This window comes from Equus quagga, chromosome 10, assembly GCF_021613505.1.
Source record: "Equus quagga isolate Etosha38 chromosome 10, UCLA_HA_Equagga_1.0, whole genome shotgun sequence".
Taxonomy (NCBI): Eukaryota; Metazoa; Chordata; class Mammalia; order Perissodactyla; family Equidae; genus Equus; species Equus quagga.
In genome coordinates this window covers 69655037-69671112 of record NC_060276.1, presented here as the reverse complement: position 1 = coordinate 69671112, position 16076 = coordinate 69655037, and the positions used below count along the sequence as shown (strand labels likewise).

General features: G+C 41.3%; 1 protein-coding gene across 2 annotated transcripts in view; it reads left to right on the top strand.

Annotated features, from left to right (window-relative positions):
• The window catches only part of AWAT1 (acyl-CoA wax alcohol acyltransferase 1), a 7549-nt gene extending 4138 nt beyond the window's left edge, over nucleotides 1-3411 (top strand). The window contains exons 6-7 of one of the 2 annotated variants that reach the window (XM_046673302.1): nucleotides 1230-1429; nucleotides 3266-3411. In XM_046673302.1, coding sequence (XP_046529258.1) covers nucleotides 1230-1429; nucleotides 3266-3291 — 226 coding nt within the window. In that variant the 3' untranslated portion in view covers nucleotides 3292-3411. Of the gene's footprint in view, nucleotides 1-1229; nucleotides 1430-1637; nucleotides 2439-3265 lie in introns of those variants that run through there. The other variant, XM_046673301.1, reaches the window with a different exon arrangement.
• The last annotated feature ends 12665 nt before the right edge of the window (nucleotides 3412-16076 follow it).

Here is a 16076-nt window from a genome sequence, read left to right as displayed (position 1 = left end):
CAAGAGGGAGTACAGTATGGTGAGTATGCACGTAGGCTCTGGAGTCAGGGGCCTGATTTAAAATCCTGGCCCCATGACTTACCGTGCACTCTGGGACAGGTTACTCAACCGTTCTGAGCCTTGGTGTTTGCATCTTCATAATGTGGCTACTAATAATGGTACCTACTTCATAGGATTATTGTGGGGTTTAAATGAATTCATTCACATGTAACACCTACCAAGTGCCTGGCACACAGTAAGCAATGGATAAATGTTAGTCACTCTGACTTAGGGATAAACAGTGGGGGCAAAGAGCAGGAGCCCAAGGGTGGAGCTGTGGGGTGTCCCATCAGGTTAGTAGGCTAGCTCACTGGATACAGGGACAATTGTCCTATTGCAGACTCAGAGAAGAGGGAAATATTTCTTCTAAGGACCTTGTCTGAGTGGCTTGTTCATCACTTTGGAGCATAATGTAGGAGAGAGTTCCGGGCTGTGAGGAAGAAGTCCTGGGTTCTAGTCCAGGTCCTGCCACTCACTGACTGCTTGAGTGACCTTCCCCCTTGAGAACCTGGGCTTCTGGATCTGTAAGATAAAGAAAATAACCCCCTACTGTGTCTTCCACTGTCTCTGTTGTGAGGAACCAGTAAGGTAACATATATCAGAATTCTGAGATCATTATTAGTAACTCACAAAGAGTTGAATGAGAGAGACTGTGTTCTCTTTACTCTTCTCTCACAGGAAGACTTAAGGAGCCTGTTTCTCTCCCTAGGGCACTGTCAGGGTGAATTCCCACGGCCTGTGGGAGGGAAACAACCTTTCTCTGCTCTAATTCCAAGACTCAAGGACAGAATTACCTTATACATAGTCCCTGTGGGTGAGGGACATGTCATATATACACATCTGGGCAGAATCATCATCATCGTCTCTGTGCTTCCTGCTAGTAGAAACAGTCAGATGTTCCCCTCCTTGACACCTCCTGGAAGCTTTTCTTTACATGATGTAGGTCTCGGGAGATCTCTGCCCAAACTCCTTTTCCTTTCCTGCACCCCCATATCTTGCCCTTGTGATCCTGGACTAGAGATAGCCTTGAAAATTTCAGGACAAAAAACACTCAATATGAGAGCCCTATTTAGTGCAAGAAAAAATGCTTTATGTCACGGGGATTTTATAATAGATGGGAGCCTGGCCATGAGCAAATGTTCTTCTTACCCTAGCCTGTGTTTGGGAAATAAATCGGGGTTTTCCTACAGGGCTCATCTGGTTCCCACCTTCAGTTTTGGAGAAACCGAGATCTTTGATCAGGTGCTGTTCCATAAAGACAGCAGGATGCATAAGTTCCAGAACTGCTTCCGCCGTATCTTTGGTTTCTATTTTTGCATGATCTATGGTCGAGGCTTCCGCCAAGGCTCCACTGGGATCCTGCCATACCCATTGCCTATCATCACTGTAGGTGAGTGCTGCTCTCAGCCCCAAGGCCACCTAAGCTCTTTTTCAACCTCAACCTCCCCTCCCCCACCAAAGAAGAGGGTATCAAAGGAGGAAAAGCTGGGAGCTGCTAACATGGGATGCGAGAGGATTTGGCCCAGGGAAGGAGAAGAAGGTTAAAGAAAGAGAAGAGTCTAATACTTGCCTTTCCCTTTTCCCACCTCTCTTGGCAGTTGGGGAGCCTCTGCCAGTGCCCAAAATTGAAAATCCAAGCCAGGAGATGGTGGACAAATACCATGCACTCTATGTGGATGCCCTGCACAAACTGTTTGAGCAGCATAAAACTCAGTATGGCTACTCAGAGACCCAAAAGCTGCTTTTCCTGTGACTGAAGTGGCTGCATGCCCAAGAGCACATGCCTTTACTGCTAACCAAAAAGGGGGAGAAGGGGGATTGAGGGAGGGCTAGGTATGTCAGGGGAGGGCATTAGGAATTGCTTCCTTGCTACAGAGCCCTTGCAGTTGCTGGCCCCGAGGAGCTTCACCCAGTCATTCCTCAGATGGGGCATTCTCAGTCCTCTCAAGCCCAGCCAATTGCATGCTCCCTGCCCCACCCAGGTCCTGAAGGACTCCAGTGATAGCCAGGCAGCCTGAGCAGCCCCCTCTCTGGTTGTTGTCTTAATGCATTTTTAAATTGAGATATATTTTGCATACCATAAATTTAGCACATTTAAAGTGTAAAATTCAGTTGTATTTAGTATATTGCACAACCACGACCATTATCTAACTTTAGAACATTTTTCAGCACCCCTCGAAAGAAACCCAGTACACATTAGCAGTCACTCCCCATTCCCCCATCTCCCCCAACCCCTCCACGTTGTAGCATGTATCAGTACTTCATTCTTTTTCTGGATGAATAATATTTCATTGTATGTATGCACCACATTCTTTATCCATCCACCAGTTGATGGACTTCTGGGTGGTTTTCACTTTTTGGCTATTGTGAATAATCCTGCTATAAACATTCATGTGCAAGTTTTTGTGTGGTAGTCTGCTGTCTCCAAATATAAAGGCTTACCTTATGTCTACACCACTAAGCTAGCGAGCATGCTTTTCAGAAAGATCAAAGACATTTTACTCAGGATTACTTTTAAGTTGGCAGAGGCTTTTCACAGAGGTCACTTTGTCCTCACAATGGTCCTCTAACACCATAATCCCAAGGTATTTGCAACCACCCCGAATCTACTGTGGGGAAGGTACTTTATATTTTAAATCCTGACTAAGTTCTGTTTTAAAGTTTTTCTTAAAGCTGTATTCTGAGAATTTTAAAAGAGTAAATAAAAACACAGGTGTCTCTTCCTTCACAAGGAAACCAACAAAAGACACACTTAAAAGCATAGCAAGGGACCAAAAGTTAAAAGACCATTTAGAAACTCATACAACTCAATAGCAAAAACCAAATAATCTGATTTTAAAATGGGCAGAGGACCTGAATAGACATTTTTCCAAAGAAGACATCCAGACGTCCAACAGGTACATGAAAAGATCCTCTTCGTCACTAATCATCAGGGAAATGCAAATCAAAATCACAATGAGATATCACCTCACACCTGTTACAATGGCTGTTATCAAAAAGACAACAGGTAACAAGTGTTGGCAAGGATGTGGAGGAAAGGGAACCCTTGTGCACTGCTGATGGGAATGTAAGTTGGTGCAGCCACAATAGAAAACAGTATGGAGGTTCCTCAAAAAATTAAAAATAGAACTACCATATGATCCAGCAATCCCATGTCTGGGCGCATATGTGAAGGAAATGAAATCAGTATCTCAAAGAGTTATCTGCACTCCCATGTTCATTGCAGCATTATTCACAATAGTCAAGACATAGAAACAACCTACATGTCCACTGACAGGTGAATGGAAGAAGATGTGATACAATGGAATATTATTCAGCCATAAAAAAGAAGGAAACCCTGCCATTTGCAGCAACATGGATGGACCTTGACAGCATTATTCTAAGTGAAATAAGTCAGAAGAAAGACAAAAGCTGTATGATCTCACTTATCTGTGGAATCTAAGAAAAAGGCCAAACTCATAAAAACAGAGTATAGAACGGTGGTTGCCAGGGGCTGGCAAGTGGGGGAAATGGGGAGATGTTGGTCAAAGGGTACAAACTTCCAGTTATAAGATGAATAACTTCTGGGTATCTAAGGTACAGCATGGTTATTACGGTTTAGTATAATGTATCATATATTTGAAAATGGCTGAGAGGATAGATCTCAATGTTCTCACCACAAAAAACAAAAATTGTAATTATGTGACGTGAGGGATGTGTTAACTAACCTTATTGTGGTAATCGTTTTGCAATATATATGTTTATCAAATCATCATGTCATAGACCTTAAACTTACACAATGTTATATATCAATGATATCTCAATAAAGCTGGGAAAAAATGGGGAAGAAAAGGCCATTTAGACTAGCTTTTTTTCCTTTTCTTAGCCCTTAAATGTTGGGTTTTGGTGGGGTCCCACCCTCTTCTCTCACTTTACACTGTTTCCGGTCTCAAATATCTATTTCTAAACCAGATTTCCCTCATAAGGAATTTCCCTCAAAACCGGTATATCCAGCTCACCAATCTCTAACATGTACTTTAACCTCAACATACCCAATACCAGGTGAATCATCTTCCCCCTAGTTAGTTCTCTGCTTAAAATCCTTTATCGTTCCTATAATGCTTCTACCAGCATATCCTAAATCATGTTCTCAGTACCACCAATGTTCCTCAGATGTTGATGAATATTGCACAGAAAAAAATGGTTCTGTGGTTAAATAACTACGGGAGATGCTTAATTGAATAAAGTTAGATAGATGTATTTAATGAAATATTTTCAAAGTCTTTACTACACTGATGAGCACTGGTGACTCTCTAAGAGGGACTGTTTAGTGTTTCCCAAACTTATCTGACAACAGAACCCTTGTTTACATAACACCTATTACTTTCTCATGGAATATCTGGAGTGCCTCTAAATACAGTCTTGTAAATGCTGGTCTACAGGACAAAATTTAAACTCCTTAGCATGGCAGAGAAGGCTGCTGGTAATATCATGAAGGTGGCTGATTTGATTTGGGGGCCTATCAGATGGGGAGAAGCCTTGGTAGGAGTCATTGGGGCCCACTGGGTGGGTCAAAACCTCACAGGGGGTGATCAGAAGGTAATTGAGTAAAAGGGGAATTGGATTTGAATAGTGCCCACCTGTCCTGGTTGTCCAGGAAGGGGCAACAAGAGCAGCATTTTTCCAGAAGAGTCTCAAGGGCACACATGGGAATGAGGCTACACCTGGAAGAGTGAAAGCAGAAGTGGACTGCAGTTTCAGCCTTTGCCTTCCCGTTAGCATTGGCCACTTGATCCTCCTCAAAAATTTATTCCCCTTGTATCTTTTCTTCTCACCATCACTTTCTACCCCACAATGCAATCTCTTGCCCTCCCTCTTTCTCCTCCTCCCCTCTAAGTATTTTTGAGACACTCTAATACTCTAAGCTTTTGCTCCACACTCTGGATGTCACAGTGACTTCGTACGTGGTGGTCATCAAGGGAACTAATCAGTAGGACTTAATCGCAGAATGTGAGAACAGGAAGGAATATTTCCAAAGAGTGGCCAGGATGGTGACCCCAGTGGACCAAATGGCCAGGGATCTGTCTGAGGTAATCATGGAGACAAAAAGTGAGCAGAGTACTTCAGTGATATCCAGAGGGCTGCCCTGCAGAGGGAAGAGCTGTACTCTGTCAAAGATTTTTGGACCCAGGCTATCAGCCAGGGAGTTTAACACCTCTCCATACACATAATAGTTGATTGGTCCAACATGAAGGCCAAAAAAGGCCGTTCGCAGTCTGGCCCCTCTTAACCTCCAGTCACTCCCTATCATGATCTAAATAAAGTAGTACATTGGCCTACTTCATGTTTTCTGAACATGTTCACATTTCTTTGACTTTGTACATGTTCTCTCTACATGGTAAAGCCTATTCATCTTTTAAGCCCGCATCAAATATCACGTTCTCAGTGAAGCCTTCACCAGGAAGAATTAATAACCCCTTCCTCCATTCTTCCATAGCCTTTTGATGACTCTACTGTGGTGCTTAACACATTATATTCCAGCATAATTATTTGCTTCTAGGTGAGTCTTTCCTACTCGTTTGAGAGCTTCTTGAGAACAGAAACTGTTTCTTACTTGTCACAACATTCCCAATGTCTAAAGCAGTGCCTGGCATGTGATAGCCACCGAATATATATTTCCCAGAAGGAAAGAAGGGGTTTCATAGGTGATTTCATAAAAGAAAGGCACCAAAGAGATAGATAAAGTCAGGGCATTTAGGTCCAAAGTATGATATACAATGAAAGTATAATAAGCTAAATAAGATAGCATAAAACCACATAACAGAAAAACTGAAAAAAGAAGTTCAAGGAAAAAATTAAACATAGAGTAGAACTTTGGGATTTACGGGTTTAATATAGCTTCAATAATCTGCAAGTGTGCTTCACTGCATTGAAGCTCCACGAGCACAGGGCCTACAAGTGTGTAGCTCAGCTCTCTATCCTCACCCCTTAGCCCAGCGCCTGCTTCATTGTGGGTGCTTGAGAAATTATTGTTGAAGGTCCATGACATGGGGGCAATTTCTAATTCTGCCAAAACAAGTGATTTAGCTAGTGAATGAACTGAACCATATCAAAATGTAAACTTAGTTTTGTCACTCTCTACTCGTGGTTGAGCCTACTAAGGATGTGCAAGGAAAACTTGAAATTTTCAGTTATACCTTTACAGCACTTACGGATGAAAATCAAACAGTCTCAGGATGCATGGCTTGGGATGTATTCCTCACATATCAAAGGTTTGCTGTATAATGTGATTGGAGTGTCAACACTCTGCTATCAGGATATGGCAAAGCAAGTAAACAAAAAGCTGATTTTAAAAATATGGAGCTGAATAAAACAATATATAATGTAAACTAGGCTGTCAAGTGATAAGAACCTAGTAAGCAGGACAAGGAATTACACTTTCTTCTCAAGTGCACATAAATCATTCACAACTATTGTTCATGTATTTGAATTCAAAACTTCTTTTTTAAATTCAATTTATTTAAACAAAAACAAAAATGGTTCATCCATTTCTCCCACTCCCACCCCCAGCCTCTGGTAACCAACAATCTGTTCTCTGTATCTATGAGCTTGCTTTATTTATTTATATATGTTTTTAGATTCCACACATAAGAGAGATTATATGGTATTTGTCTTTCTCTGTCTGATATTTCACTTAGCATAAGGTCACAAATGGCAAGATTTCATTTCTTTTATGGCTGAATAATATTTCATTGTATATATGAACCACAGTTTCATTCATCTATCGATGGACACTTAGGTTGTTTCCATATCTTGGCTATTGTAAATAATGCTGCAGTGAACATGGGGGTGCATGTATCCTTTTGAGTTAGTGTTTTGGTTTTCTGCGGATAAATACCCAGAAGTGGAATTGCTGGTTATATGGTAGTTCTCTTTTTAATTTTTTTTTTCTTTTTGAGGAAGATTAGCCCTGAGCTAACTGCTGCCAATCCTCCTCTTTTTGCTGAGGAAGCCTGGCCCTGAGCTAACATCCATGCCCATCTTCCTCTGCTTTGTATGTGGGACGCCTACCACAGCATGGCTTGCCAAGCAGTGCCATGTCCGCACGCGGGAACCGAACCGGCAAACCCCAGGCTGCCGAAGCGGAACGTGTGCACTTACCGCTGTGCCACCGGGCCGGCCCCTCTTTTTAATTTTTTTGAAGGACTTCCATACTGTTTTCATAGTGGCTGCACCAATTTACATTCCCATCAACAGTGCACAAGTGTTCCCTTTTCCTCATATCCTTGCCAACACTTGTTATTTCTTGTCTTTTTAATAATAGTCATTCTGATGGGTATGAGGTGATATCTCATTGTGGTTTTGATTTGCATTTCCCTAATAACTAGTGATGTTGAACATGTTTTCTTGTGCCTGTTGGCCATCTGTATGTTTTCTTTGGAAAAATGTCTGTTCAGATTGTCCATTTTTAATTGGATTGTTTGGGGTTTTTTTTTTTTTTTTTTTTTGCTATTGAGGTGTGTGAGTTCTTTATATGTTTTGTAACCTCTTATCAGATATATAATTTGCAAATATTTTCTCGCATTCAGTAGGTTGCCTTTTCGTTTTGTTGATGGTTTTGAAGCCGGGTACCTGAGGGTTACTGTAGATATTCAATAAGAACATGATTGCCTTTTTTTTTTTTGAGGAAGATTAGCCCTGAGCTAACATCTGCCACAAATCCTCCTCTTTTTGCTGAGGAAGACTGGCCCTGAACTAACATCCACACCCATCTTCCTCTACTTTATATGTGGGATGCCTGCCACAGCATGGCTTGACAAGTGCTATGTAGGTCTGCGCCCAGGATCCAAACTGGCGAACCCCGGGCTGCTGAAGCGGAATGTGTGAACTTAACCACTGCACCACTTGTCTGGCTCCGATTGCCTTCTGACTTTGTTCCCAACAAAGACATAGATGAATCTTGTCAATCTCCTGTTTCCTTGTTTAACCTGAGGAATGACTAGGGTCTTGAGGCTTTGTGAGTTTGTTTTGTAGAATAAAGAGAATGCCTTCGGGGAGGTTGCGATCATTGGATGGCTGGCCCCCAGCAGCCTTTGCAGATTGCCCATGGACTTATCAGGAGTGACTCCTTTGTTTCCCCAAAACTCCTCCTGCCAATCCCCTTAGCTCTATAAAACACCCCTGCTTTTTGCTCTGGTGAAGGTGGATTTGAGCAAACCCATGCTCCTACCTTCTCATCTTGGCCAACACAAATGGGGCCCTTCTCCATCTCCAAGTGACACTGGCCATGACATCAGTTCCCCTACATTAAACCCAGCATATACAGGGTTAAAACCAAAAGCACTTTCCCTGCTTACTCCTTGGCTTCCTGGCACCAGAATCCACCATCCCCCACAGAGGCAGACAATCAAGGACAGCCACTTGGACTCCATTTCATCTCCTCCCCTTCTCTGCAAGCAGCCTCCCAAGGCAGAACACTGGCTGGTGGGAAAGCTCCAACCAGCAAGCCCACAGGCTCCCCAACCCCGCCCCACAAGCAGACACATTCTTTGCAACCTTTAAACCCCTCGCCTCCCATCTTTCTGGTAGACAAGAAGAGACTAATTTGAGGGCTCATTCTCATCTCCTGGCTGATGTCACCCAAAATGAAAACGCTTTCCTTGCCATGGCCTCGCGTTCCAGTTTTTATTTGACCCCTCTTGTGTGGCAGGTAAAGAACCTATGTTTGTAGCTGGTAACACAAGCACTGACGTCTCAGTGTTTGGCTTGCTGCACACTGGGCACGCAAATTTGAGATTAAGTGATTCAGTATCAGTTTCCTTTGCTGTGCAGAAGCTTTTCAGTTTGATGTAGTCCCACTTGTTTATTTGGCTTTTATTGCTTTTGCTTTTTGTGTCAGATTCAAAAAATCATTGCCAAGACCTATGTCAAGGAGCCGTGTGTGTTTTCTTCCAGGAGTTTTATAGTTTCAGGTCTTACATTCAAGTCTTTAATCCTTTTTGAGTTAATTTTTGTGTGTGGTGTAAGATAGTGGCCCAGTTTTATTCTTTTGCCTGTGGCTGTCCAATTTTCCCAGCACCATTTATTGAAGAGACTGTCCTTTCCCTATTGCATATTCTTGGCTCCTTCATCATAAATTAATTGACTACATATGCATGGATTTATTTCTGGGCTTTCTATTAGGTTCCATTGATCTATGTGTCTGTTTTTATGCAAATACCATACTGTTTTCATTACTATAGCTTTGTAATACAGTTTGAAATCAGGGTGTGTGATGCTTCCAGCTTTGTTCTTCTTTCTCAAGATTGCTTTGGCTGTTTGGGGTCTTTTATGGCTCCACACAAATTTTAGGATTGTTTGTTGTAGTTCTGTGAAAAATGCCATTGGTATTTTGATGGGGAGCATTGACTACGTATATCACTTTGGGCAGTAGGGACATTTTAACAATATTAATTCTTCCAATCCATGAACACAATTCTGTGTTCTTTCCATTTATTTGTGTCTTCTTCAATTTCTCTCTTTAATGTCTTGTAGTTTTCAATATACAGGTCATTCACCTCCTTGGTTAAATTTATTCCTAGATATTTAATTTCTCTTTATGATAATTCACTATTAGTGTGTAGAAATGCAACAGAATTTTGTGTCTTGATTTTGTATCCTGCAACTTTACTGAATTAGTTTATTAGTTCTAAAAGTTTTTTGATGGAGTCTTTAGGGTTTTCTATATATAATATCATGTCATCTGCAAATAGTGACAGTTTTATTTCTTCCTTTTCAATTTGGACACCTTTTATTTATTTTTTCTTGTCTGCTTGCTCTGGCTAGGACTTCCAATTCTATTTTGAATAAAAGTGGTGAGAGTGAGCATCCTTGTTTTGTTCTTGGTCTCAGAGGAAAAGCTTTCACTTTCTCTAAGAATCAACAACAAATTGCTTTTGAATCGATTGTTGACTGTTCTGTTTTTCTGTTATCTTCTCACCTAGAAGGCTGGTCCTTACCTACTCTGGGGCTATAACTTTCTTGATAACTTAGGGCCTTGATAGGTCTTCCTGGATACCTCATTCATTCACTTCATTCAGCAATATTTATTGATCACCTATTACATGCTAGGTGCTGGAGGAAAATAAGTCAGACACCTACCCTGTCCTTAAGAAGCTCAGTCTACTGGATGACTATTCAAACACAGTTGACAGTTATTAATATTGACTTACTATGTAGCAAGCATTCTCACATGCATACTGTATAAAGCTATGCACGTGAAAGAGAAGTGATGATGTCAGGCTACAATAGTAGGTACACGATGAGTACAAGACAACTGGAGGAATTTAAATTGTTGAATTTAAGATTCATTAGGGGGCCGGCCCGGTGGTGCTGTGGTTAAGTTTGCATGTTCTGCTTCGGCTGCCCAGGGTTCGCCGGTTTGGATCCCGGGTGTGGACCAAGCACCGCTTGTCAAGCCATGCTGTGGCAGGTGTCCCACGTATCAAGTAGAGGAAGATGGGCATGAATGTTAGCTCAGGGCCAGCCTTCCTCAGCAAAAAGAGGAGGATTTGTGGCAGATGTTAGCTCAGGACTAATCTTCCTCAAAGAAAAGAAAAATATTCATTAGATTCTTGGTTTTCCAGAAAGTTACTTAAGTCCATAATAAATATGACAAAAAATTATATACTGTTAATCTTGCTTTCGTGACTCTGGACTCTTTCAGAAAGGAATTTAATGTGTTATAAAAGGTTACTGTGGGAAAACCAGTTTTTAAATCAGAAGTAAACCAAGCAGTATGTAACAGACTCTGCTAGTACCCTACCCAATACCTATTATCCCAGTCTTCCTTACTCAGAGAACCCCAACTTGGTTTGGGGCAGCAATAAACCCAATTTCCCATACACATAGCTCAGGGTGGCCACATGACCTAGCTCTGGCCGATAAGATTAAAGCAAAAGTCTACTGGGTGGTGTTTCTAGAAGGGCTATTGTTTTCCTAATAAAGAAAACAATTTAGCTTACCATCCTTTAGCTTTTTGTCTTATACTCTTACCCCTTTCTTCCTGCATAGAACACAGACAAGGTGCTCAGAAGTTGAGCAGCCATTTTACAACCATAAGGATGAAGAAAACCCACTAAAAAGATGGTGAAGCAGGAAGCTAGAAGGATTTTTCTTGAGCAGCTGCACCCACCCTTGTACTGCCTACCTTGGAATTTTTTTGTTAGGGAAAAAACCCATTTTGTTGAGCCACGACAATAGGGTTTCTGTTACATGCAGTCAAATGCAGTCCTAACGAAGCTGGGTATCTGAGGGTTACTGTAGATATTCAATAAGAACATGATTGCCTTTTGACCTTGTTCCCAACACAGGCATAGATGAATCTTGCCAATTTGCTGTTTTCTTAGTTAACTTGAGGGGTGACTCAGGGGTCTTGAGGATTTGTGAGTTTGTTTTGTAGAAGAAAGAGAATGCCTTATGGGAGATTGCAATCACCAGATGGCTGGCCCCCAGCTGCTGTTGACGCCCAGAAGTAAGATTGTCCAGGGACTTACAAGGAGTGACCCCTTTGTTTCTCCGAAGTTCCTCCTGCCAAACCCCTTAGCTCTATAAAACCTCTCATTTTCTGCTCTTATTAAGGCAGATTTGAGCAAACCCATGCTGCCACCTTCTAGTTTTGGCCAATTCCAATAAAACTTTCTCCTTCTCCAAGCACTAATGTCTCAGTGATTGGCTTACTGCACATCAGGCACATGAATTTGAGATTAAGAGGTTCATTATCACAACTGATAAACTGTACCTCGAAAGGGAAACGTTTGCAAGAAAAATATTTTACTTTTTATTAGGAGAAAGAGAAAAAGTCTTTCTTCTGATTTGAAAAGCAATGATATTGTCTGCAAAAAGAAAGGTACTTTTCTTTTCTTGGTCTGTACTTGCCCATGGTGGAGAGCAAAAAATCTAGGAAAGAAGGAGACATAAGCTAACTCCTGCCCTCTGATCAAGTGGAACCAAGATATAGATTTCTCTTGGGGGCCGGCCCCATGGCCTAGTGGTTAAGTTCGGTGTGCTCTGCTTCAGCAGCCCAGGTTTGCAGGTTCAAATCCCAGGTGTGGACGTATACCACTCATCAGCCATGCTGTGGTGGTGACCCACATATAAAATACAGGAATATTGGCACAGATTTTAGATCAGGGCTAATCTCCCTCAAGCAAAAATAAAGAAGAAGATTGGCAACAGATGTTGCCAGGGCTAATCTTCCCAGGAAAAAAGAGAGAGAGAGAGAGATTTCTCTTATTAGGGTAGTGTCTCTTAAAATGCGTCTTGGCATAGTAGGTTCTTGAGATGCACCTCAGGAAAAAAGAAAGAAAGAAAGAAAAGTTTCCTTAGTCAATAAGTTTGATAGATATTGCATACAGAACCTTTTCCTCTTAGAAAATCACAGTGGGCATTACAATGTTAAAGGCTCTGGGTAAATCTTGTAGCAAAGAAATCTGCTTAGCGTCATTTAGCCCAATCCCTCAAAAACTTGGTAACACCTATTACTAAACTAGAAGATGCACTTTGGGAAACTGCATTAGAGAAATGAATAAAGACAAAACCTTGTAAAATCAAACTGGCTTAAATCCTCAAAAAACCCAGAGCAATGGCTACCCTCTAGAAAGGAATCCAGCAAGACTCAGTGTGGGTAAAAAGACATATTTTATTCACTTTGGAGGTAAAGGGAATGAGGCTTACAATGAACAGTAAGTGAAATACCAGTGAGAAGTACACAGATTGAGCAGGTGCCAGCAGCATGATGTCCCCTGAGAGGGCATTAGTTGATTTTTATCTTGAGTTTTCCAAGTACATCTGGTTTCTCCTTCCCATCAGTAGATCTAAGAGCACTACTAGGGCCTCAAACCATAGTACACAACGTACAGTAATAACCCCAGAAGGATTTCATCTTCCTCTTTCTCTTGGACAGTTGCCACATTTAATAATTTACACTTTGACTCAAGGAGGGATGATTTTTCTTCTTCCCACTTGTGACCTAAATACATAAGTTCTGGCAATCAAACACATACCAAGGTGCCCTCACAGACAGCCTCATTCTTTGGTTGTACTCAAGTATTTTTGCACTTCTTTTTGGTGACAAGCCATCTCTCAGCTCAAATGGGAAATAACAGCCCTATAGGTTATGTATGGCAAGTCACCCATTCAATGAGTTATTCTGAAATCTTTGGAAAGAGGTAGCAGCATCTAAGAACTCGAAGGGAAGGAAGAATATAAATGAATGTAAACAGTTCTTGATTACAAAAGCTATTTGAGATTGGCCTCTTTAGTTCACTCATTGGCTAATATCTTTTGTATGCATAGATCCAGGCTGGCAGGGAATCAAGTATTTTTATTATCTATCTGAGTGTCTTGTCCTCCTTGAATTCCCTTAGGCATTTGACACTGTTGCTTACTTTCTTAATTTTTCTTCTTTTCTTTCATTCAAAGGTTTTTTTTTTATTAAGTTTTATAAGTCCTTCTTTTTGAAATTCTCTTCTCCCTTGATGCAATGCCAGAGTCCCAATTTGTTTCTTCCCAGTCCATCACTATGGTCATCTCTCAGTGATCAGTTCTTAGACTTCTGCTTCTCACATTCAAGGGTTCATTCTTTGTCATGATCTTAACTATCACTTCTAAGCAGCACCAAATCCAAATCTGGAATTCTGGCTCCTCATCCAGCTACACTAAAGTTGAGAACTGTTGAAAAGAGGTTCCCACCCATGGGAACTATACATGATATTTCTTCATCCATTACTTCTGTACTTCTCAACAGCCCTGCCAAACAGGTATCACCATTCCCAATTTACCAATGAGGAAACTGAAGCTCAGAGAGATTAAGTAACTTGTCTGAGATCATGCAGCTGTTGAGTAGCAGATCAAAGATTCAAAGCCACGTCTGGTTATCTGACTAAAATTGCTTGTTCTTTCTACTACTCCTTATCACTTCCTTCACCAAAATGCTGGCTTTCATCACATCAATGAAGAAAAACAGAGTCATAGGTAAAACATTTAGCCTAACCAGTTGGGGGCTATGGGATGAAGTAGTAGGAAATGTGGGGGAAGTGAAAGTTCAGATGTACCACCTTCTCCTCCTCTCCACATCCAGGTTAGACTTACAAGTAGGCCAAGTAGTGAGTAGCTAGTGTATTGAGATGTGAGAGATGCTGGACAGGCCTACTTTCCTTCAAAACATCTTTCTAATACCCTCCCTACCTCTACTACTCCTAAAGTGCCCCCTAGATCTTTAGGTTCGTTAAGGTTCCTGTGGCCTCTTAACATGGAAATATACTCAGGAGAAGAAACATTAAACTGAATTACTGACATATAATCATTCAGCAAATATTTACTAAGCACCATTTATTAAGCAAATGGGATGATATAATAACAACCATTTATATTTGCTTAGCTCTCTAGATTTTCAGAGCCTTACCATGATCTGAAGTACTTAAAGCTGAGGTTATGATCCTCATTTTACAGATGATGAAATTGTGGCTGAGAGAGTCTGACTGACTCACCCAAGTGACACACCTGAGTCCCACTTTCATAACCAGGGCTCAAACTTGGGTTTTCTGATTTTCAGTCCTATGCTCTTTCATGATCACAGTAACTCACGGGGTTTACAGGTGGGAACTCAAAACAAACATATATAAAGAGTCAAATAACAATTCCAGATAATAGTATAAGTAATATCAAAAGACAAAAAAGATAGCACAACTAGAAGGACCTACAACTAGAATATACAACTATGTACTGGGGGGCTTTGGGGAGAAAGAAAAAAAAAGGAAGAAGATTGGCAACAGATGTTAGCTCAGGTGCCAATCTTTAAAAAAAAAAAAAGACAAGGAAGTGTCAAATGACTAACATGGACAATAATTATTGCAGATGACCAGGAAGGTCACTGTGGGTAAGAGTTAGCAGGATTTCAACTTGTGTTGAAGATGCTAAGGAACCATGAAAGAGTTTTGAGTAAGACAATGAAACTGTGAAAGCAGTCCTTGGGCTGCTCAATCTGGCAATATACATTGTACAGGATGCATTCAGGTGAGGAGAGACTGGAGGTAAGGAAGACCAGTTAGGAGGCTGTGACAGTCAGTCGAGGATCAGGTGACAAGAGTTTGTATTAGAATGGTAGCACTGGGACCATAAGGGAAGGTCAATTGTAATTGATATGATGAAAAAAGAAATGGTTAGAATCTCCTGAAATAGGGAGGGAGAAGAGTTGAATTTGCCTGAGAGTTTTGAAGCTTAGGTGACTTGAGGAAAGAAGACGCCATGAACAGAAATGAGCAAGACAGGTAGGGAAACCGGTTCAGGGAGGTTAGTTTTTGACATCTTGGGTTGAAAGTAACAATGGAAGATCCAAGTGAAACTGTTCAGTGGGCAATTAAAGATATCAAGGTGGAACCTGGGAGAAGGTCAGGCCTAGAGCTGAGTTGACATGGTGTAGTGGAAGGAGATCTGGGAGCCAGGGGACCTGAGGTCTATTCTCTGCTCTGCTACTAACTTGCTAAGTCATGGGTAAGTCATCTCTGGGCCTGTTTCCTCCTGTGTAAAGTGAGAGGGTGCCCAGGCCCTAGAAGATTCCTAAGATAACAAGTACTCTCAAGGACTATGAGTCAAGTGAATTGTATTCACGTGCATATATGTTGTCTCCAAGAGAAAATCAAGCATCAGATGGGGAGAGGAAATTAAATAATCCCCAAATGCTATGACTATGACAGATCTCAGACCTCTGTTCACTTAGTGAGTAAAAGAGAAAGAGAAGCCAGCAAAGAGAGAGGAAGTAATAAGAGAGAGAAAAGTAGGAGGAGAGAAATTTTAAAGCAAGGGAATAAAATAGGGAACTAAAATTAAAAGTGTTACAATAAATGGAAGAAATATTTATGTCAAATATGACAAAGGGTTAACATGTATGTTAAATACATTAAGAATATGTTTAGGGCCGGCCCCGTGGCTGAGCAGTTAAGTCCACGTGCTCCACTGCAGCGGCCCAGGGTTTCGCTGGTTCGGGTCCGAGGCGCAGACATGGCACTGCTCGTCAGGCC